A 23,568-nucleotide genomic window follows, 5' to 3' on the forward strand; every position below is an offset into this window, starting at 1 on the left:
ATTGCCCAGCATATACCATACTATTCCCAGCTTATGGGCACCCCATTGCCCAGCATATACCATACTATTCCCAGCTTATGGGCACCCCATTGCCCAGCATATACCATACTATTCCCAGCTTATAGGCACCCCATTGCCCAGCATATACCATACTATTCCCAGCTTATAGGCACCCCATTGCCCAGCAAATACCATACTATTCCCAGCTTATGGGCACCCCATTGCCCAGCATATACCATACTATTCCCAGCTTATGGGAACCCCGTTGCCCAGCATATACCATACTATTCCCAGTTTATGGGCACCCCATTGCTCAGCATATGCCATACTATTCCCAGTTTATGGGCACCCCATTGCCCAGCATACCACATGCCATCCACAAGCTATGAGCACTCCAATGCTCCGTCTATTGCCTATTTATGGACACATATTAGTGAATTCATATCCATTTGGGTTATTCTATGTGTTTACACATCAGGCACAACTATTTTTTTTTTTTATTACGAATAGGTACAAGTAAGTTTCATTAGATATCCTTCCACTGAGGGACTATTTTAACTACAACCCTTGCGCGCATAGTGCGTGTGCGTTCCCTACAGATCAGTCACGTGAACAGAAGGCGCGCTGTCATTGGCCGGGAGTAGAGGTGCTGGCAGCGCATCCTAGAAGAAGGGCGTGTGCCAGGAGCTGCGTGGAGGCTGCACCGAGCGGTAATGCTGTAGTGTCATGTAGTGATCTCCTTCCTGTGAGGTGTAGGCGCCGCTATATTTATATACTTCCACCTTATAATGGTATACTATTATTCCATGCATGTCCGCAGTTAGCGTATTCGTGTTAATGGGGCAGGCGCTCAGTAATCACACGCTAGAAGTCTCAGCAGCACGTGATGGATTCTCTGCCGCATATTCCCGGGCCTAAAGGAAATCTGATAAACTACGGACACTTCCTCATAGATCCAGGCCCTGTGCCTGTGGTTATCGTATAACATTTGTTATCCGAATTCTCCTTCCTTCTAGAATCAACTATGAAATTATGCAAATGAGCCACGAGGTCTATGAAGGGGATAACAAATATAGGAAGATTACCTAAGTAATCCAGTCCCTCGCTCTATGAGTAAGTGTCCTGGCTTATAACTATTGATGGTAGATTTTCTTCTAAGGGTGTGTTCACACTTTATTTTTGGATGTGTTTTTAAATTCATCCCAGAAGCGCATGTGTGTTTACATGTTTCACAATGTGTTTGGCTGCTTTGAAAGCATTTCCAACGTTGCTGGAAGTGTAATGATCTATGTTAACATTGGGACACAGTCGCTTACACTTTCGGCGATACTGAAAACGCTTTCAAAATAGCTAAACGCATGGTGACATGTAAAAAAACGCCATCTGTGAAGGCACCCTGAAAGTAACCTGATATGTCAATGAGCCCAAAGGGCGCTGGTTATTTCCAAAGCCCCTCAGTGATGTAGCTTCACAGGCTGTTCCATTACGCAAAGCAGGTCTCCCCTCCCCCTGCACTTCCTGCTGATACCAGATTATAGGCAGGAAGGTGGGTGAGACATGTTCTGCTCACTCACAGCCTATGAATCTGCAGTACTGAAGGGCTCTGGTAACGCTCACAGAGCACGTCAAGCTGATTAGCATAATATTAAAAGTTGAGGAGGCCAGGGACAACAATACAAGAAGATTACCACAGTCACTGTACCAATGTTAAAAAAGCCTCTCTCAACAGCATAAGAAGCACTGCAACAAAGTCTTAGTCCACTATTCACACTGACTAGTATATGTGGGATCCACTGAAACTTTCTGCGTGGTTACAAATGGGGTATTGTGAAGCTGTGTTGCTCTATCGATCATGTGCAATTTGTCCATCCATATAGCATCATTGGCAGAAAAAAAGGAAAATTTGATGGCACTCACCGATCTTAAAATCTTCAACTTTTATTTCATAGAATACTCACATACATCTATGGACAAGGGAGAGAGCTTAGCACGCTGGTAGCCCATTGATGCGACGGCCATGCGAATGCAGTTGGTCTGAACTGTGGGGATTTTGTGATGGTACCTAGTTTTGGTACAGGGGTGTTGTACAATACAAAGTTGCTGCAATTGAGCCTCTTAATTTTTTTACTCAAGGAGCGACTTGGGGAAACCTCTGATTCCTTCTAACAGTGCCACATGGCACAGTTTTTCTGGAAGCGAGGCACTTGAACAGCGTAGTGCTGGTGTAATAATTGTCCAGGTAGAGGTGGTAGCTCTGGTCCAGTAGTGGGTGCACCAAACTATTTTTCCAGCAATTCCCAGGAAGAGGGGGCATTCTGTTGCCACTATTCTGGAGTCCTGGCGGAAATGAAGCCTCCTTTTAAAATGTACCAGAGACACATCAATAGATATGTGCTTCTAGGGGACATATACTTCCATAAATTTGGCACTCAGTCTAATAGAGGCGTGACTTTATATAATCGTTCAAATCTGGGGATCATCTCTGGCTGGGCACTGTGTATTGTCGGCATAATGTAAAAACTTATGGATGGCCTCAAAGCGCATCCTGCTCATCGCCATGCGGAACATCGGGGTGAGGTACAATATGCCTGTGCTCCAATAGTCCCATTTGTCTTCTTTACAAGACCCATAAGCAGAACTATGCCAAAATATTTCTCCATCTCTGCTGCACTGGGTCCACCTGTGGGGTTTTCGGCAATATGTTGTACAGCATAGAGATTTGTCTGGAAAACCATAAGACTAATTCATTGAAAAAATTTTTTTTTTAAAAAAGGTCCACTGGTCTGAGCCCTGCCGTGTCTGAATCTATCCCAGGATCACCCCAAAAATTCTGGGACCTGGGGGGCATAGCTACTGCGGGTCACCCTTGTAGAGTCAGAAATTCCTTGCACTTCACACTAGAAGACCAGGGAGATGACAGAAAAAAAATATAGGTATTTTGGACCATACTGAAGTAACTACTGGTGCAGTAACCGCGCACAAAAGATCTGATGGAACGCATATGACACACTACACTTAAAAGTGCCTGTGGGGGGCATTGGATGATGGGAGTGATCACAAAGGGGTGAAACCCAGGATTGTGAGTGTTATCACTGTGGGTGATGAGAGGGATCGCACAGGGAAGAGGGCAGAGGATATCAGGAATTTAGGGAGGATGGATGTAGTAGGACAAAAAAAATAAAACTGTACTTTCCACCTCTGGCACAGACAACTTCTGCATGGCACCACAGGAGGGAGGCACAGCAATTTTTTGTATAATCTCAGACCTTTAAGTTTATGTAAAAGCTCAAGAATAGCTTCATGTTGAAGGTGGGTGCTGATCAGCCATCCAAGATGGTGGCGCCCATGGTAAGCACTGATAGAAGCCGTCAGCACCGTCCGCAGCAGTTACATGCAGGTGACACCAGCCGCGTATGTAGAGGGCTCAGCCTGTGTGCCGTCTCCATACAGGCCTTACTGCTGTACACTCTCTATAGTCAGACAGCAGTAAGCAAGTAGGTAAACTTCTCAACAAGGTCTTATACAGCTATATCACCATAAATTTAGAAATGGTGCTGGATTGGGAGAGCCGATATAGCTCACCCTGAGCTGTTGCTCGGTATTTCCATCTGAAACCACTTCAAGTGGTAGGTTTCCTTTAAGTACAATGTGTAAATCGCTAAGCTACGGTCATCTTCTCATGATGAAATGGGCCGACTCTGACTCCACAAATATATTATAAAAATTATGTTATCTCCTATTACTAGTTTACCCACTACTTTAACCATAGGGGGTCTGATCACTTATACAATATATTGAAATATTACCGTATTGCAGTGTTTTCTAAATTCACTTGATTTGTTGGAAGAACGTGCTGACAGCTGGCTCCTTTACAGATTCTGCTATGACAGCCATGGATCCCTTTGTTAGGTTCCTGGATATCATCTCAACCAGCCAACACCCCCTGATAACCTCAGTGGGGGCACCAGCCGGATCCAATATGGCATCACCCATGCAGCGCTGTCACTTTATTGCTATCATCGCGATTCATGTCATTCGCAGGAACTGCACCTGAGCCTGCTCCATACATCCGTAATATACATGTGGCATACAGATACCTCACATGTCGTTAAAGGGAACCTGTCACCACATTTGCACATATATGGCAAGTGACAGGTTCCTATAGAGCCCTATTAACTGATTGACGCCCTTTTAGCTAAATATTTATTTGCTTACATAAATAACCTTTTATCTTATATTCCCTGGCATCAGATGGGGGGGGGTGTGTCCTGTTCAGCCGACACCTCCCATTTACTCCTCCCCATGCTTTATGCCTCCTTACTGGTCTCCATTCATGTCATGTGACCAGAGTGACATTATCTCAGGTCCTTTGGCCTCTTAACAATAGCAAACTATACCCCGTGTTTCTATGTGACCACATAAAGTCACCTTTGCCTCCATGGACTACTACTCCTCTCCATCCTTCATGGAGGCTGCTGGGATTTCATGTAATCACAAACATGGTGTACAGTTTGCTATTCTTAGAAGGACCTGCAATGATGTCACTGGTCAAAAAAATTTTGACCAGTGTACAAAGAGGTGTATATGTCTGTAATTGAATATTACAGATGGTCCCTAAGTACAAGGAGGCAAAGCAGTGATTTGAAGAGACACAGAGCTGTCAGTCAGAATAATGGGGCGTGGATCACTGCCAGCCTGGAAGGCATTGTTACTGAGTGGTCAAAATCTGGTGACAGCTCCTCTTTAACCCCTCATCACCGACACTAGTTTTCAGCTCAATGACCAGACTCGATTTTTCAAATCTGACATGTCTCACGATAATTGGTTATAACTTCGGAACGCTTTAACATATCCGGGTGATTTTGAGAATGTTTTCTCGTGACACATTGTACTTCATGTTAGTTATAAAATTTAAGTGATAAGTTTTGCGTTTCGTTCTAAAAAAAAAGGGAAAATTTGGCAAAAGTTTGTAAAAATTCTTCATTTTCCAAGTTTGAAATGTTCTGGTTTCCAGACAAGATGTAAAACTACCCAAAAAGTTTGATAATTAACATTTACAGAATATCTGCTTTATGTTGGGATGATATTTTATGCTTCCGGTCATTTTTCTAGGATGTTATGAGGTGCAGAACTTTAGGTGCGATTTTTCTTATTTTCATGAAAATTGCAAAAACTCACATTGAGGGACAACTCAGCTTCCAAGTGACTTTGTAAGGCCTAAATAATAGTAAAACCCCATAAATTACCCCACTATAGAAAGTTCACCCCTCAGCATATGTAAAACAACTTCTATTAAGTCCATTAACCCTTTAAGTGTTTCACATGGGTTAAAAAATATGGAGCAGCGATTTAGAAACTATAGAATTTTTTTTGGAAAATACATTCATTTAGGCCAAAACTGACATTTTCAGAATAAATTAAATGATGGAACGCACTGCAACGCTTGATGCCCAATTCCTCCCGAGTGTACTGATACCACATATGTGGTGGTAAACTTCTGTACGGGCGCACGGCCGAGTATAGAATGAATGGAGGCGCCATATGGAGGCGAACATATGAGGGCTTATTTTTTACGGGATGAGATACAATGTATAGATAATTTATTTTGGGAGTCTAAAGCTTATTCATGAGATTTTATTAACTATTTCAAGGGGGACACAAACAAAATCATCATTGTTAGCATTCCGCCCCCCCCCCCCCCCCCCGCTCACCGTAACGTAAAAATAATATTTTATCTTTATTCTCTGGTTCACTACGATTGCGGTGATGCCTCATTTATATAATTTTTCTTATTTTTGCTCTATTTTCCTGAGCAAAACCAATATTGGAGAAAATCGCATTGTTTTTACTATTGACAACTTTTCAGGGCCTTAACTTCTGTATTTTTCTGTTGTCAGATCAGGTTGAGGGCTTATTTTTTGCGAAAACAGTTGTTCTTTTCAGTCGTATCATATTAGGTATCGTAACTTTTTTTGATCACTTTTTAGAACATTTTTTGTGATGGGGTTTGATGGAAAATTGTATATTATGGGAAGTTTTTCGAGTTTTTTTTTTTTACGTAGTTCACCGAGCGGGTTCAATATTGATTTAGATTTATTGTACAGATTAATACGGACGCGGTGATACCAAATATGTATGTTTTTGTGTTTTATTTACTTTATTTGCATTTTATGTGTTACTGGGGAGATTATGGGACTTTTATTTATTTATTTAATTATATTATAAAAAGATTAATTTTTTTTTTTAACTTTTTTTACACTTTCTACTTCTTGGCTTGAATAAGCGATCATCCGATCGCTTATTCAAGCCTTTACACTGCAATACACTTGTATTGCAGTGTATAGTGTAAGTAACTGAGCATGCTGAGCATGCTCAGTTACACACAGTCGTGTCCTGCCAGGAGGCGGAACCCGGCACAGAGAGGAGCCGACAGCCCCGGGTCACTCGTCGGAACCCGGGGCTGAGGCAGGAGGGATCGGATCCCCCGGTAAGCACACCGGGGGGGGGGGGGGGTCCAATCCACGGGGGACACACTTGCAGCCGCGGTCATGCTTGACCGCGGCGTGTAAGGGGTTAAACACCCGGGATCGGAGTTTTTCCGATCCCGGGTGTTAGTGCCGGGTCTGGGCTGTGATATCACAGCCTGACACCGGCACCAGCGAGACCCGGTGTCCCGAAAACTTCTTCTGACGCGCTGCCGTAGAAAGGCGTACGCGTCAGAAGAAGTACCCTTAATGACCGCTGTAAAAAAGCCGATAGGGCGGTCATTAAGGGGTTAAGGTGTTAAATGTCTGTTATATTCCTAATCTAAGGATTTATGCCAGGAGTGAGCAACATAACATAATGATAATGGACATTGTCATACCACTCAGGTACAAAGTACCACAGTACAGTAATACATACTACTCCAGAAACCAAATACTGCATTCAGAGCAGGCAAGAATAGTGCAGAACCCAGAGCAGATAATAATAGTACTGGAGACCCCAAAACAGACAACTATAAATACTGTACACCCAAAGAGGAGACAAAATAAATGTTCTTATTTTATGGCTCTTCTACTCCTACCTGTACTGCAGCATCTTATCTCCTCCATGTGCTGCTCTGCTCTGTGTACCTGTGCAGATTGTATGTGCTGGCATATGGACCCGGAGAGGAACTGTACCAGAAACTGAAGAGGACCCAAGAGCAGTACAGTACAACTGACAAGTACTTACCCCTCCTGGGGCTTCTCTGCTCTGGGTTTTGATGTTGATGCTTATACACAGTCAGGACACTGGGAGGAGCAGCAGAGAGGACTTCTCCTACCTGGCCTCCTGCAACAGTTCTGGAAGCGCTCATTGGACTCCTTGGACAACATGAGGCTTGCAGGCTGCATGTGGCCCATCAGCCACGGGTTTATTCCATTATTTGGGGGTAATATAAAAAAAAAGGGTTAACTTGGACAACACTTTTAACATTACTGAATATATTATTAAATTTCTTTTTATTTGCCATTCTGTTTTAATGAGAGTAGAATAAATATTGATTAATAATTTATTTTTACATGTTATGTTACAGATAAACATGGCGGGCGTTAATTGCTGGAATCAAGTATCTACGGTTCCCAGTTTTGCTCAAATCCTAAAGAGAAATATGCCAGAAGAAGTATCATCTTTTCCTAGCAAGTCGGCAACTTCAGCACCTTCCGCGTACTATGAAACGCATGATGCAGTTGTCAAAATTACTCCAGTGACAGGTTATATTCCTTTTCATTATTTGTTTTTGTATACAGGCGGTCCCCTACTTAAGGAAACCCGACTTACAGACGATCCATAGTTACAGACGGACCCCTCTGCCCACTGTGATCTTTGGTGAAGCTCTCTGGATGCTTTACTATAGTCCCAGATTGCAATAATCAGTGTGTCTGTAATGAAATTTTATTGATAATCCTTGGTCCCATTACAGCAAAAAATTTTGAAACTCCAATTGTCACTTGGGCAAAAAAAAAAATTTGTCTGGAACTACAATTATAAAATATACAGTTTCGACTTACATACAAATTGAACTTAAGAACAAAACTACTGACCATCTCTTGTACGTAACCCGGGGACTGCCTGTATGTTTTTATTTAACCTCGTCCAGAACTAACCCTGCAAAGATGCACCTACACTGAACCGAAGATGTGCAAAGTTAGACATAGTTAGGAATTTGTGGTGTAAAAAAAGAATCAATTCCCAAATTTGCAATTAATTATTACAGTGTAAGGAACACCTTGTATTATATAGCACTATGTAAAGTATCCCGTTCTGAGCTGTGTATTCGGTCTGTGGACCAACCTTGGCAGGTGTGAACCTACCCTTACAGAGGACATTTCACCACCCCAAATATATCAGACTCCACATACCACGATGTAGGGGCTTGTGTACTGATTCAGGGGTTACTTTGAATTTTGTCCTAGCTCCCTCCGTTCCGGAGATGTGAGTCCCGGTCTCTGACTGTTCATTGTCCAGGATCATCAGAGGATGAGCTACAGCACGGTGTGGGTAGTGTGTGAGTATGCTCCCAGCAACATCGCTCTGCACTGTGATCACCCAGTCGGCCAGGTGCGCTTAGCTACTTCGCTCGGCACATTGATCTCACGATATCATGTTGTGTTCTATGTGCCAAGCAAAAGATGTGTGCAAAGCGTGATGCTGGGAGCGCGCAGCAGGCAGAGTGGTCCGCTAGCTGTAGCATAGTGAGACATCTCTGCACGTTCACAGTACATAAGCTCTTCTCTGACACTGTCCGCTGCTGATTAGATGGTGTCAGAAGTTTGGCATACTCCCACATATCCCCACACCCGCGCTGCAGCTCCTCCTGTCTGACAATCCTGGACATTGATACCTCAAGATCGGTGGAGGCTAGGAGCAAAACTCAAAGTGCCCCTGAATCAGTACGCAAGCCTCTTCATTATGCTATGTGGGGTCTGATATATTTAGGATGATTAAAGGTCCTCTTTTAATCTCCTCAACAATTCCTTTCACACCGACCTGATGTGTTCTATTTAGGTAACTTTCCTGAACCATTTTTGTCCAGAGCAATTCTACCTCAACCGACGTCATCATCGGAACCGAAAAAAATCTCAAGAGAGTTTATTATGAAGTATAAACGCGGGGATTTGAATCCTGTTTCTGCTTTACACCAGTTTGCTCAGTCGCAGCGTATGGAACTGGATCTGAAAGAGACAGTAACTACAGGTAAGCTTGATTTGCAGGGTCAAATTATTTTTTTAACAGTTTGATATACAGGCGGTCCCCTACTTAAGGACACCCAACTTACAGACGGGCCCCTCTGCCCACTGTAACCTCTGGTGAAACTCTCTGAATGCTTTGATTTAGTCCCAGACTGCAGCGAATAGCTGTAAAGTGTCTGTAATTAAGCTTTATTCCTACTCCTTGGTCCAAATACAAATACAAATTTTGAAACTCCAATTGTCACTGGGGCAAAAAAAAACATTTTGTCTGGAACTACAATTATAAAATATACAGTTTCGACTTGTATACAAATTCAACTTAAGAACAAACCTATGGAACCTATCTTGTATGTAACCTGGGAACTACCTGTATCTCTTTTAATTTTAAATGTATTGCAGTGTTGTTTAGCCATAGACTAATGATAGCAGGAATAATATGCTAAATATTTACTCTTTCCCTGTGTAGAGAATATTTCTCTTGGTGATTAAAGAGATGTTCTCATCTTATGATTTAATTCATCTGCCATATACTACCATTTCTTCTATTAAATGTTATTTTTAAAAAATGTACCTGTGCGTAAAGATAATTTTCCATAAATATAATCATATGGTCCCTTAGAACTGGAGGACAGCCATCCTTGGATACGTCCACTGCTGCTGGAGTGATTGCACAAAGAAAAAAAATATTTTTGCATATGAAATTGCTGGAAGTTACTACATGTCCCATAGTCGTCCTGTGGTAATAAACACTGAATCCAGGTAAGTCAGGCCTCAATAGCACATTTTTTGGTCACTGCTAAAAAGTGTGGTGTTCGTATCCAATAACGACTATCTAGTTTCTAAGGGACATGATCACTACATCTATGGAAAATTATCTTAACACAGGTTCAATAAAGTTGTATCAAATCATATTTTTTATAGTATTTATATGTCAGATGAATACAATTACCATATATATATTTGTGTATATGCGTATAAGCTGAGTTTTTCAGCACAAAAAATGTGCTCAAAAACCTCAACTCAACTTGTACACGAGTCAATAAAAAAATAAACTTACATACTCGCCTTTTGGCGGTCCCCAATGCTCAGTGCGGGTCCCTGATGCTCCCGTCCCTGCGGCTTCTCTTCTATCTACTGTAACAGCCGACAGAGACGCGTCCATGCGCTTTGCCGGCCGGCGCACACTATGGTTGCGTCATAGTGTGTGGTGGTCGGCAGACTTGTGTCAGGGATGATTATGTCTCCTCTGAGGATTCTCATGCAGATAGCTACTAGGAGTCTGTGTACAAGTCTATCAGTACCAAAAATGACTGAATCCCGGTATTGAACCATTCTGAATATGAAAGTATCGCACAAGTATCGAGGTTTTGATGCATCGTGTAACCCTACTACCAATTACAGTGGGATGCAGTGTATCTTATGAAACATAAACTACCACTTGTAGGTAGGTGCCATCCTAGGCCCAGACGCTGAAATTGTGTTCTGGTGCACTACACACATGCCTGACCAATGCTGGACGAGTGCTGGTGTGGTCGTATCCAAGGACACCTATCTGCATTTGTAGAAATGTATTTACAAGGCAATTGAATTAAATTTAATTTAAGTTTGATTATGGAGTGACTTCCTATATTGCAGATTTGTTACAAAAATTTCAGAAACTGTCTGACGATTGTGAATGGGTGTGTTTGGAAAACCATATTTGCTGCAGAAAAAAAAAAACATTTTAAAGGAAACCTACCATTTCAAATGGTAGGTGTAAGCTGAAAACACCGAGCACCAGCTCAAGGTGAGCTGGTGCCGGTGCTTAGTTTCTGCTATAAAGTTTAAAAAGTGTTAAAACCGCAATACCGCGGTTTTAACACTTTTTAAACTTTATAGCAGAAACTGCTTCGGCGCTGCATGCGCACGATCGTGCGTGCGCCTACATAGGAAATGCCGCAGGGGTCGCGCGCAGCGCCGAAGCAGCATCTGCTATGAAGTTTAAAAAGTGTTAAAACCACGATACCGCGGTTTTAACACTAACGAAACTAAGCACCGGCACCAGCTCACCCTGAGCTGGTGCTCGGTGTTTACAGCTTACACCTACCATTTGAAATGGTAGGTTTCCTTTAAATATATGTGATTTAAGTGTGGGAATTTTTTCAATAAACTTTTTCAATCTGCATCATCAAGGAAGACACAAACACCAATGAAGTGATGCATGCAGCAGATTTTTAAACATCTGTCTATCAGACAGACCATGTTCTTAAAGCAACACTCCTGAAAAACCATCTTTTCCACCCCTTACCTTTTTACTGAGGACATAAAGAGTCCATATATGTGTGGAGGTTCCCGGCTTAGGTCCAAAATACGTAAATCCTAGTACATTACAGAGCCTGTTCAGTGTAAGGAAAGTACATACTTTTACAATATGTAACCGCTTGAGTGCTGTTTTAGTCATGTCATTTAGCTTTGATTTCACTACATATGTTGTTTTTTTATTTTTTCTTTAGGAAATGTTTTTGGGGCTTATTTTGCATTCTGTGCCGTTGTTGATGGAATTCAGTACAAAACTGGAATGGGACAGAACAAAAAAGAAGCTAAATCGAATGCTGCAAAATTGGCTTTGGATGAACTTCTTCAGTATGAAGAATCTGACTCTTATGGTAATTATGTCCAAAATGTTATTAAGGCCACGGGTTCACATCTCATAATTTTCCATATGCTGAACGTATACACTGGGAGAGCTTCCGGGGTATATGCTTAACATACCCATAGACTGGCAGATGGGGGCATGCGCCTATTAATCCTGCTATTAATCCTCTGCCTGAGAGATGTATCCCAGGAGAGAGGTCCCAGAGAGACCAGTGTCCATAAAAGCACAGTGACATTGGCTACTGTCTATATTCAGGGTGTTTCTCCAGCAATCACTAGCAGCTGCCGTTTTTTTTTCCCTTTCCCTGCATTCATGGGGCCAGATGAGGCAACGGGGGATGTATCCCACTGTATAAGCTTCTTGTATAAGCGTGTAAAGCTGATAGCCTCTCCACTAGTATATAATATAAGTGGAAGAAACACTGAAATTGCACAACATGCTGAACAAACTACTAGGTCAGTGTCATGTACCAAAAACCAATCACTAATAAAGATAAAACATAGAAATATTTATTGGTATACTCTAAAAACACCTAAAAGGCACTCCCAAAATGTGCCATCCTATCTCTGTAAAAATAAGACAGAGTAATCCTCCTCACTAATGCCTAAATGTCTGGCAAACACATGGACAAAGTGCAGATAGTACAGGTCAATAATACAACAATGGAAGATAAACATCCTAGCTGAATGGAAATGTGAATATTATGAATAAATATCACCCAAGTCCATGTGTGTAAGGAGGAGAAAACGTCCCCACGCGTATCGCCGCGCTCCTGCGGCTTCCTCAGGGGTAGCTGGATACCAAATGATCCTTTCTCATATATATGATTCATGTGATCTCGGCGGCTGACGTCACTTTCGGTTTGCTGTCGGCGGCTGACGTCACTTCCGGTTTGCTGTCGGCGGCTGACGTCACTTCCGGTTTGCTGTCGGCGGCTGACGTCACTTCCGGTTTGCTGTCGGCGGCTGACGTCACTTCCGGTTTGCTGTCGGCGGCTGACGTCACTTCCGGTTTGCTGTCGGCGGCTGACGTCACTTCCGGTTTGCTGTCGGCGGCTGACGTCACTTCCGGTTTGCTGTCGGCGGCTGACGTCACTTCCGGTTTGCTGTCGGCGGCTGACGTCACTTCTGGTCTGCTATGAGACTGGGCCTGTGCGCATGCGCGCCAGCCGCGTGCGCCACGCGCGCGCACGGCATCCCCACTCCTCCACCTCCATGTGGGGACACCGCGCGCGTCACGGGCCACGCCCAGCCAGCACACACCCGCAAAGTTCCACCCCCTTACGGGGGCCGGCCCACGCCTCCAGGTAAGTGCGACAGTGTGGTAATGATGCAATCTTGCGGTATTAGTCTCTGGATCCGGTCGATTAGATGTATTATGATGGACATAGTTCTTGGGTAAGTATTTCTGGTTTTCATAATTCTCCCGGGCCCTTCAGGGGGTTCCAAAGAAGGAGGAAAAGTTAAAGTGGAGATCCAGCATCACGGGTAATATCTGTAATAAGATGATATAATAACAAAAATATAAATCCTCCCCACACTCCTAGACCGTGCCCCTGTGAAATAGTGCCAATACTTACCCATACTTACCTCTATCCTAAAAACAAAAAATGCATCAAGTGACATCACCCCCCCCCCACACACACTCACATGTACCCCCCCACCCCCCTATTTTTACCTCCACCAAGTGAGTGCCCTGCCCCTAGAGCCAAATGAGAATCCCCTGTGATGGTGTATAAGATGTGTACATTACCTTTGCTTGTAAAATCCTGTGAATAGTAATTCCTCATTCAATCCTCGAGGGGCCATAGACTGCATAGTGTAGATCCACCTGGATTCGCATTGTAATAATTTAGAAGAGACACTGCCTCCTCTAATGTTGGAAGAAATCTTGTCTAGGCCCACAATTTGTATGTCTTTGGTCTTACCTTGATGATGTTGGAGGAAGTGGTTTGCCACTGCTGTCAAGTTCTTGTCATTTTGAAAATTTCTTCGTGCTGTGTTGATGGTCGAGAAGTGTTGTTGTATTCTTCTTTTAAGCTCTTGTGATGTTTGCCCTACGTAAATTTTGGGGCAAGAGCAAACAATGGCATATACCACATCTCTGGTCTTGCAGTTAATGTAGTGTTTGAGCTGGTAAACCTTACCATTTTGTGGGTCCCTGAAGGTATCTTGTGATATCATGTATTGGCATATGTTGCAATTGCCACATGCGTACGTGCCTTTGAGTCGGTGGCCTCCTGTGGATCCCCCGCCGGGTCTTGTAAAATGGCTATGGCTCAGTTGGTCTTTGAGATTCCTAGCTCTTCTAGCCGTGAGAGCTGTTTTTTCTGTAATATGTTCCGTCAGTCTAGGCTCACTCATCAAGATGTGCCAATTTTTCTTCAGAATGGTCTGTATGTCGCTCCACTGGTTATTAAACGTGGCAATTAGTCTTACCTTGTTATCAGAGATCCTTTTTCTGGGTTGTAGAATTTCGTCTCTTTTGCTGTTTTTCGCCCTCATATATGCTCGGGAGATCACTTTTTTGGGGTAACCTCTGGCCCGTAGTCGTGTTGTAAGTTCCAGTGCATTTGCTTTAAAATCCCGATCGTCACTACAGTTTCGTCTCAGTCTGAGGAATTGACCGACAGGTATTCCATTTTTTAGATGTTGCGGGTGAAAGCTGGTGTAGTGCAGCAGGTTGTTGGTGGCGGTCTTTTTGCGGAATAGCGTTGTCTCAATTTTGTTGTTGCGTTTCAGTAACTTCAGGTCCAGGAACTCCACTTGTTCTCTAGACATCTGTGGAGTAAATTTGAGATTAAGATCGTTATTATTAAGTTCCTGTATAAATAGTAGACATTGTTCCTCAGTCCCCTTCCATAGGACAACCACATCATCTATATATCTGTACCATTTGATGATGTGGTCTCAGAAAGACTGCGATGGGTGCAGGTGCGTCTCCTCCCACCAACCCAAAAATAGGTTGGCATAGGAAGAAGCGCACCTAGCACCCATCGCAGTTCCGGACACCTGTCGATAAAATTTTTTATCGAAGACAAAATAGTTGTGACTAAGCACAAAATGGAGTAAGTCCAATATGAAGGAATCATGTCTTCTGTCACTGTCTGTTCTTTTATTAAGAAAATATGCCACCGCATTTGTTCCAGCATCATGTCCAATGCAGGTATAAAGGGATTCTACATCCATAGTGAGTAAAATCGTACCTTGTGTGATGTCTATTTCTTCCAACAATTCCATAAGATGCATGGAGTCCCTCACGTATGACTCTAATTGAAACACCAGCGGTTGGAGAAAGAAATCTAAGTAGGAGCATGCTTGTTCACATAGACTTCCGATTCCTGCAACGATAGGTCTCCCAGGCGGGGAGACCATCGACTTATGAATTTTAGGGACTAAGTAAAAAGTCGCTACCATCGGTTTGTCCGTTTTAAGGTACCGTACCTCTTGTTTGGTAATTATCCCATAGCTGAAGGCCGCGTCTATCAACCGGTCAAATTTATTCTTGAATATCAACGTGGGATCTGATGGGAGGTCAACATAGTTTTGTCTGTTGGAAATTGTCTATTGGCTTCTTCTACGTATGCTGGGGTAGACCACAGAACTATGTTGCCCCCCTTGTCTGCTTCTCGTATGACCACCGTGTCCAGCATCTTCAAGTTTTTCAGGGCTTGTCGCTCCTCTTTTGAGAGGTTGTTGTATCTACATCTGTCCATTGGTAAAAGTTGTATCTCCCTGCAGACTGAATTGAAAAAAACATTAATAGCCGGACAAAGGCTGAGAGATGGTGTGGCTTGTGATGGTAATCTGCCCGTGAACCTCCTACCTCTATTTTCTTCCCTCTCATTTTCTTGTAACAAATGCAATAGATCTAATAGAACCTGTCGGTCCTCCTCTGAGACTTGATTGATGATAGTGGGTTGATGGTATAAAATTTTGAATGTAAGTTGTCTGCAGAAAAGGTACAGGTCTTTGATTAATTCAAATTTATCAATTACATTTGTGGGGGAAAAAGTGAGGCCTTTTTGTAGCACCGACCTTTCTGCTGATGTTAAAACATGTGTAGATAGGTTAACAATCTGTAATTCCTGGGTATCAGTTTGTTGTTGACCCGTTTTTTGTCCTATTTTTAACGGCGCCTGTACACTCGTTTCTGTTTGCTTTGTTGGGGGGAGCGGTCTAGGTTCCTGGGCCCTCTCTTTTTGACGTCAGCCGCCGACAGCAAACCGGAAGTGACGTCAGCCGCCGACAGCAAACCGGAAGTGACGTCAGCCGCCGACAGCAAACCGGAAGTGACGTCAGCCGCCGAGATCACATGAATCATATATATGAGAAAGGATCATTTGGTATCCAGCTACCCCTGAGGAAGCCGCAGGAGCGCGGCGATACGCGTGGGGACGTTTTCTCCTCCTTACACACATGGACTTGGGTGATATTTATTCATAATATTCACATTTCCATTCAGCTAGGATGTTTATCTTCCATTGTTGTATTATTGACCTGTACTATCTGCACTTTGTCCATGTGTTTGCCAGACATTTAGGCATTAGTGAGGAGGATTACTCTGTCTTATTTTTACAGAGATAGGATGGCACATTTTGGGAGTGCCTTTTAGGTGTTTTTAGAGTATACCAATAAATATTTCTATGTTTTATCTTTATTAGTGATTGGTTTTTGGTACATGACACTGACCTAGTAGTTTGTTCAGCTTCTTGTATAAGCGTGACATTTATTGTAAGGACATTTGGGAATCGGGCCAACATGTCCTTACATCGTATGGGTAAAACATGATGTGAACCCAGCCTTATCAGGGCTTGTATGCCAGTTTTCTGTACCTGGCTTAGAATTGCCCAGATGTGCAACCGACTGCGGGGTCTGATTGTCCACTGGTGCATCATTTCTGTCCCTGCATGATAAATCTCCCCCATAGTATTAGTCTATGCAGTGGTTTACATTCAATTTAAAGGAAACCTACCACCATGGATCTACCGCTTAAGGTAGATCTAGTGGCAGGTTCTTGTCATCTATAGTAGGTTAGCCCTTTTTAGGGCTAATCCTTTAGTTGCCCAAATCTTTTATCATTTTTAATGCCCCTAATATGCAAATTTACTAAAGAGGATACTAGGGCATGGAGTAGCCGGAGCTACCCGCCCCAGTAGCCTCTTGTGATCTGCCTACCAATCCAGCTTCAGGGCACAGCCACAAGGAGCTGCAAGCACTCGTCCGTGAAGCTGGCCTGTGCATGCACAGAATCTGGCCTCGTGGACCAGTGCACACAGCTCCTTGTAGCTGCGCTCTGAAGCTGGATTGGTAGACGAAATGCAAGAGGCTACTGGCGTGTGGAGTAGCCACGCTGTGCAGCCTCAGCTGCGGCTACTCTATGCCCCAGTATCCTCTTTAGTAAATTTGCATATCAGGGGCATAACAAAATTATAAAAGATTTGGGCAACTAAAGGATTAGCCCTAAAAAGGGCTATCATACTATAGATTACAGGAACCTGCCACTGGATCTACCTTAATAGGTAGATCCATGGTGGTAGGTTTCCTTTAACTAGTTCATGGCGCGCAACAGGTCCCGGTGCATTACAATGTGCTATGATATGATCAATCAGACAACCTTGGGTTAAAGTCCCCTAGGGAGTCTGAAAAATAGTAAAAAGAAAAATTTTAAAAAAGTTAAAAATAAATTATAATTAAAAAAAAAAATCAAATCACCCCCTTTCCCGAGAACTGATATAAATAAACAGTAAAAATGACACATTAGGTATCGACGCGTCTGAAAAGCCCAATCTATCAAAATATAATAGCCCCATAACATAAAATAGCGCTTTTTTTGACATTTTGAAAAATGTAAAAAAAAATCTATAAAAAGTCCTAAAAATGATATCATTGAAAACATCATCAAAAGTCGCAAAAATAACACCACCCACAGGTCCGTAGAATGCAGTATGAAAAGTTATTAACGCCTGAAGATGGCAAAATCAAAAAAAAATTTTTACAGGAGGTTTTCATTTTTGTAAATGCATGAAAACATTATAAAATCCAAATTTTGTATCCCCGTAATCGTATTCACTTAAAAAATAAAGTAGACATGTCATTTGGGCGCATAGTGAAAACCGTAAAATCCAAGCCCACAAGAAAACAACGCAAATGCAATTTTTTCACCATCTTCACTGCATTTGGAATTTTTTCCTGCTTCCCAGTACATACCATGGAATATTCAATACCATCACTATGAAGTGCCATTTGTTACGCAGATAACAGGCCGTCACAGAGCTCTTTACATGTAAAAATAAAAAAGTTATAGATTTATGAAGGTGGGGAGTGAAAAATGAATGTGCAACCTTTAATGTGCAAAGCAAGCCAAAGCCACCCTGAAAATAAGTGTCTTTAAAAATGATGCCACATATATTGTTAGGTTGTGTGTGTGTGATCTTCCAGTTCAGCCAATTGAACTTTAGTATTGAAGTTCCATTGGATATGACCTGGTTTCTCTGAACCTTGAACCTCCTGCTTCAATGCTGCTAATCATGTGGTTGTAGATTCGTGTATAGATCTGTTATTAATCGATCTCATTGTGCATTAGACTTCATTTACATTTGTACATATGTGTATTTGTAACTGTAGGTAAACCATCAGAAAGTAACAACTCCTGGCTTACAGAAGGCCCTCGTTTACTACCTGTGGAAAAAGATATATCAACAGAGGCTTCAAGTTCTTCTAGAAAGAAAGTTGGTAGGTGTTAATTACTAAAGTCTCTTCATTTTTGTTTTTTTTGCAACATATTCTTATTAAAAATAAATGTGCCCTACAGAAAATTCCTAGAGGGAGCATTTTTTTCGTAACTTGGTTATATGTACATGAAAGATTCCACACTGAGCATTAATAACTAATACCAAACCCACACTGCTTCAGGGGCTGATGATTCTGCTCTAAGGGGTCCAGGGACATTCCCTGGCCATTGCTAAAGTACTAGCTGTCCAGAGGCCAAATGTTTTCTGGCTCCTTTCAGCACATTTCTGAAAGTTACTATGGTAGTAAATAAAGTGTCTACAGAATAACAACTGTCCAACATTCTACTGTTAAATAAAAAAAAGAAAACCCTTTCAACACCGTCTAACATTTCAAGAACAGAAGCCTTTTTCAGCAACTTAAGGACAAACCAACATTATCCAAATCTGACATGAATCTCTTTTTATGGTAAAAAAATGTTGAATTCTTCAACATATCTAAGTGAAGAGAGAGTTTTTTTTCCGTTAATATTTTACTTTATTTTAGTTGTAAATTTCGATCAATATGCAGTGTTTATTTATGAAATATGTGACGTTTACCAAAAATGTGCACTTTTTTTATGTTTGAAATATTCTGCCTTGCAGACAAATTGTTGAGGCATCCAAATTAATTATTAATGGTGTTGTCCGAGACTAATTAAAAAGAAAACAAAAGGTGGCCGGGAGGGGGCTGCTAAAAAAATACAGATGTACTTACCTTCCGGTCTGTGAGTCATGTAAACAAACATGGCCACAGGAGCAGTGCTGGACTACGCCACACCCATCCCTATTCACAGCATTGTATATGCGGGACGGATGGTTGTTGGGTCCGGACAGAAGCTGAATCCTGCACTGCTCCCACAGCCATGTAAACAAGACCGGAGCGACAGCAGCGCCTGAAGGTAAGTACATCTTTATTTTTTTTAAGCAGCCCCCTCCTAGCCATATTTTTGTTTTTTAATTAGTCTCGGACAACCCCTTTAATTAAAATTTACCATATGTTCCCTTTATGTTGGTATAATTTTTGGAACATCCTTTTATTATTTTAGGATGTTAGAAGGTCAACAAATTTAACAGTGCATTTAGAAATCTTTAGGGACATTTAAATATAAAGTGTCAAAGAGATTTGAAAAGGCTTATGTATCAAACCTGATTAAATCCCCCCATTTTGTCAAACCCCTTTTTAGGTTGTTTGTCAACCCTATGTGCCTTGTAGTAAAACATTGGAAGCAAGCGGCAGGTAACAGCTGCCAGAAGAGGGTTAACTAGGAAACCTAATGGGTTAACAAGTATGTAGGGTTGTGTGTGTATTTTCTGAGTTTTAACTGTGATGGGCATAAATCACTTCAGACTTACCTTCCCTACGACCCACTCCCGAAAATCTGGTTAACACCCTTAACTGTTATTTTCGCATTGTTAAAACTGTTTGTACGCATATGGATAAAATATAACAGCTTGCAATTACAGGATAAAATACAAACCTGTAACATATACAGACAGGACGATAACACAAACAGACCTATGTATGAGAATAAGCTTTACTAGAGATATAATGCTCATCCAGGAATTGTATTTACTATGCAACAGGAAGTACTGTATGTTGTTCATGTATTAAAACTGAATAAAAAGTATTTGAAAAAAAAAAAAATCACTTCAGACAGCCCTAAACTCCAATCTCCTGGCAGGAATGAGGACAGCACAGCTGCTCAGGCAAGATACTTATTCTCTTTTAGCGTTTTAGCTATGACTGACCAATCACAGCAATCCCTGAGACAGCTGTGAGAGGTCTTGGGTACAGGGCTCCATTTCTTTACGCGGAGCCCGGCCCCCTGTTCTTTACTTACGCAGACCCGGCCCTCCGTTCTTTATGTGGTGCCCACGTAAACATAAATGAGATGCTAGCGCTGGATAAAGGCAAACGCAACATATAAGTGTAAGCGCGGAGCAAATGCAAGCTCCATGTAAGCGTTAACACTCATTCATATATAATTCTTGAGACCATTGGGGTTTGAGGCACATCTAGACGTCATTGATTAGGAATCCAAACACCACAAAAAGGGTTGCATTGATTATACTTGTGTTCTGTTGTTGGCACATGCTTTTATTGGAATAAAGCGTTCAATTTGGAGACTCCATGGAATGTCATGAGTGCCGGATTTGTTTTTTTTTTTTTTTTTTTTGTAAGTGTAAACCTGACGCAAATGCCATAGAAGCAAAGGTGTAAAATGCATTACAAACATTGCGTAAGCCAGATACAAATGCTGCATCAGCCTGACGCAAATAACAGGCAAGCACAATGCAAAATGCCATGTAAGCACAAAAATAAACATGGCAAACGCCACATGAATGCAAAGCAAATGGCGTTTAAATACAACGCAAACACCACATAAGCGCAAATTAACCGCAAACGGCACATACACCCTTTGTATACGCCTCGTAACCCACAAGCACAAAGTAAATTCAAACACCATGTAAGCATAAGTGTAAAAGTGATGCCAGCACCACTTAAACGTAAACGCATTGTAAACAATGCATTTACATTGCATTCGTGGTAACATTGCATTTGCTTTCACAATTCGTTTCCGATGTAAACAAGCAATGTGAATGCAATTTTGTAACATTGTAATTTTGTAGAATACTAACAGAATATGTGTGAGCACAGGTTTTACATGAACCTAGAAAAATAAGAGAAACTACTATGAACAGTAGTGAGCTGACATACTGATTGGACAGTATGAGAGATTAGCATAACATACGCCCCCAGCTCCTCCTTTCTGACCAAACATAGATTATAATGGTCAGATACTGGGAATGATATCTCTGCAACTGTGGGGGCTAGAAAAAAATTCAAAGTGCTCATATAGAATTATACTAATCATAGTTCAATAGAATTATTTAAAAAGTTGATTTTATGAAGGATGCTGGCCATGTATAACAAATAAAGATGATTACCACAGTATTTTGCATCTTTGAGCAAGTTTTAGTTTATCAGTAAGTTTTGGTTTATCAAGCTGGACTGTTTATGATTTCCTTTAAAAACCCTTTAAATTCTATCAGTGACGTTGTCTTTCCAGATAAGCGGGCATTTGTTCATGAACAGATAATAAAAGTGATAAAGGATAAGTTTTTTGAACTGATATCGAAGTATCAGGAATATGAAAGCTGTGGAAACTCTCTAGCTGCTTTTGTAGTGGAAACAGGTAAGAATATATGAAACCACAAATAATACAATGCAGACATGTATGGTTAATCAATTTTGAAAAGAACTGAGAATATGCCAATGAAACCATGAGCACCTGTTCTTTGTACGTCTTTTATGCTTTGGAAAGAATGCAACACTTTTTCTTTGAAACCTAACGACAGGTTCCCACAGAAGTCTTCTGGCTGTACCCCATGCTTTTTTTTTTTTGTATAAAAATCTCAGATCTAGCTGACTTCACTAGTTGTACCTTACCAGGAGTCACAGGAGCTTGTTTTAGAGCGAACCTGTCGCCCGAAATGTCATTTTTAGTTGGTGACAGGTTCCAATAACCTATGACAGTGGTGGTGAACCTATGGCACGGGTTCCAGAGGTGGCACTCAGAGCCCTCTATATGGGCACCCTTGCCATCACCCCAGGGCAGGACTCACACCTCCTGCAGTCCCAGGCAGCCATTGAAGAAGGAAGCTACAAAGATAATCCAAGCTACTTCTCCTTCTTTCTACTTTATTGGTGTCCTCTGGTGCCTATACAATTTAAACCTGTGACAGCGCATGGAGTAATAAGTTACTGCTTAAATTGTCACACTGGCACTTTGCGAAAAATATGCGGGTTTTGGTTGTAGTTTGGGCACTCGGTATCTGAAAGGTTTGCCATCACTGACCTATGCTGTGAAGATTTTTAAAAATGCCATTGTCAGCATTCTGAATAATTTCAGTAGTTTTTATATACATTTCATTAATATTATCTGGCTCCCTGCCAGCAGCATGTTGGCGAGTCCCGGGGAAGGGGGCAGCTGCAGACAGTGTGTGCCTGTGTCTCCTCATGTATTGGTTCTCTACCCTGCCTGCTCAATGCACAGGATGGGAAGTGGAGAGGGAGCTGCATAAATGCGGAGTAGAGGAGACTGACATAGGCACACACAGGCTGCAGCTGCCCTGCAGCTGGGGATTTATCACACACAGCTGCAAGGGAGCCAGGTAATGTGAATTTAACTTTTATAAACTACTGAAATAATTCAGAATACTGACAAAGGCATTTTTAAGCTTAACTAATGGTAGACGTGTCTTATTAAAAAGTTTTATTATAACTCTTTACGCCGAGGTTGCGGCAATGTAATTATAATCTAGTAATACAAATTTAGCTTATTAGTCTGGGACGTTACAGGTGTGTCTCGGCGCACCTCATATTTTATTCACTCCCCCTTTTGCACTAGCAGTCTAATCGGTCATCTGATCTATGCACTGTGAAGGGCGGAACTGCTAGCACTAGAGGGGAGTGAATAAATTAAAGCACAAGTCTCTCCAGTGACGCAGGCATAACTCTGTAATTCCCAATCGCAGCGTATAGAGTTGTAATAAAAGATGTCTTGAGGAGTCCTCAGGCACTTCTTAGAAGGACATGTCCACCATCAATAAAACTAATGTCAGATGTCCTTTAACCCTTTAGGACTCTGCCTATTTTGGCCTGAAGGAGCCAGCCCCATTTTTCAAATCTGCCCTGTGTCACTATAAGGCCCCATGAACACAACCGTCGGGGGGAATGTACGTACGCACGCAAGCTTGTGGCTGTGGCTTCCGTATAGGTGGCAATGGCTATGGTGCCTCACACGCGTTCTATCTTACCCCGTATTATGGCGCCGTTTATCTCTAGAGAGAGGGAAGAGGTCACCCCTCCTCCTTTCGTCTACGGCCAGGCGGTCACACATTCGTGTGCATGTAGCCAAAATGTGGTTATATCTTTGGAATGC

At 42.0% G+C, this 23,568-nt stretch overlaps 1 protein-coding gene and 1 long non-coding RNA gene across 2 annotated transcripts in view; one reads left to right on the forward strand and one right to left on the reverse strand.

Moving 5' to 3' along the window:
* Positions 1 to 578: 578 nt before the first annotated feature.
* The window catches only part of ADAD1 (adenosine deaminase domain containing 1), a 34,630-nt gene continuing 11,640 nt past the window's right edge, over positions 579 to 23,568 (forward strand). Inside the window, exons 1-6 of the mRNA XM_072119363.1 lie at positions 579 to 710; positions 7,559 to 7,736; positions 9,031 to 9,219; positions 11,708 to 11,860; positions 18,477 to 18,584; positions 21,694 to 21,819. Coding sequence (XP_071975464.1) covers positions 7,565 to 7,736; positions 9,031 to 9,219; positions 11,708 to 11,860; positions 18,477 to 18,584; positions 21,694 to 21,819 — 748 coding nt within the window. The 5' untranslated portion in view covers positions 579 to 710; positions 7,559 to 7,564. The remainder of the gene's footprint in view (positions 711 to 7,558; positions 7,737 to 9,030; positions 9,220 to 11,707; positions 11,861 to 18,476; positions 18,585 to 21,693; positions 21,820 to 23,568) is intronic.
* Positions 15,467 to 16,027, reverse strand: LOC140073469 (uncharacterized). Its single transcript, XR_011849191.1, has 3 exons — positions 15,888 to 16,027; positions 15,676 to 15,800; positions 15,467 to 15,591 (listed from the first exon to the last, which is right to left on the reverse strand). It is a non-coding gene; the product is annotated as an uncharacterized lncRNA (long non-coding RNA).

Source organism: Engystomops pustulosus, chromosome 1, assembly GCF_040894005.1.
Source record: "Engystomops pustulosus chromosome 1, aEngPut4.maternal, whole genome shotgun sequence".
Lineage (NCBI taxonomy): Eukaryota > Metazoa > Chordata > Amphibia > Anura > Leptodactylidae > Engystomops > Engystomops pustulosus.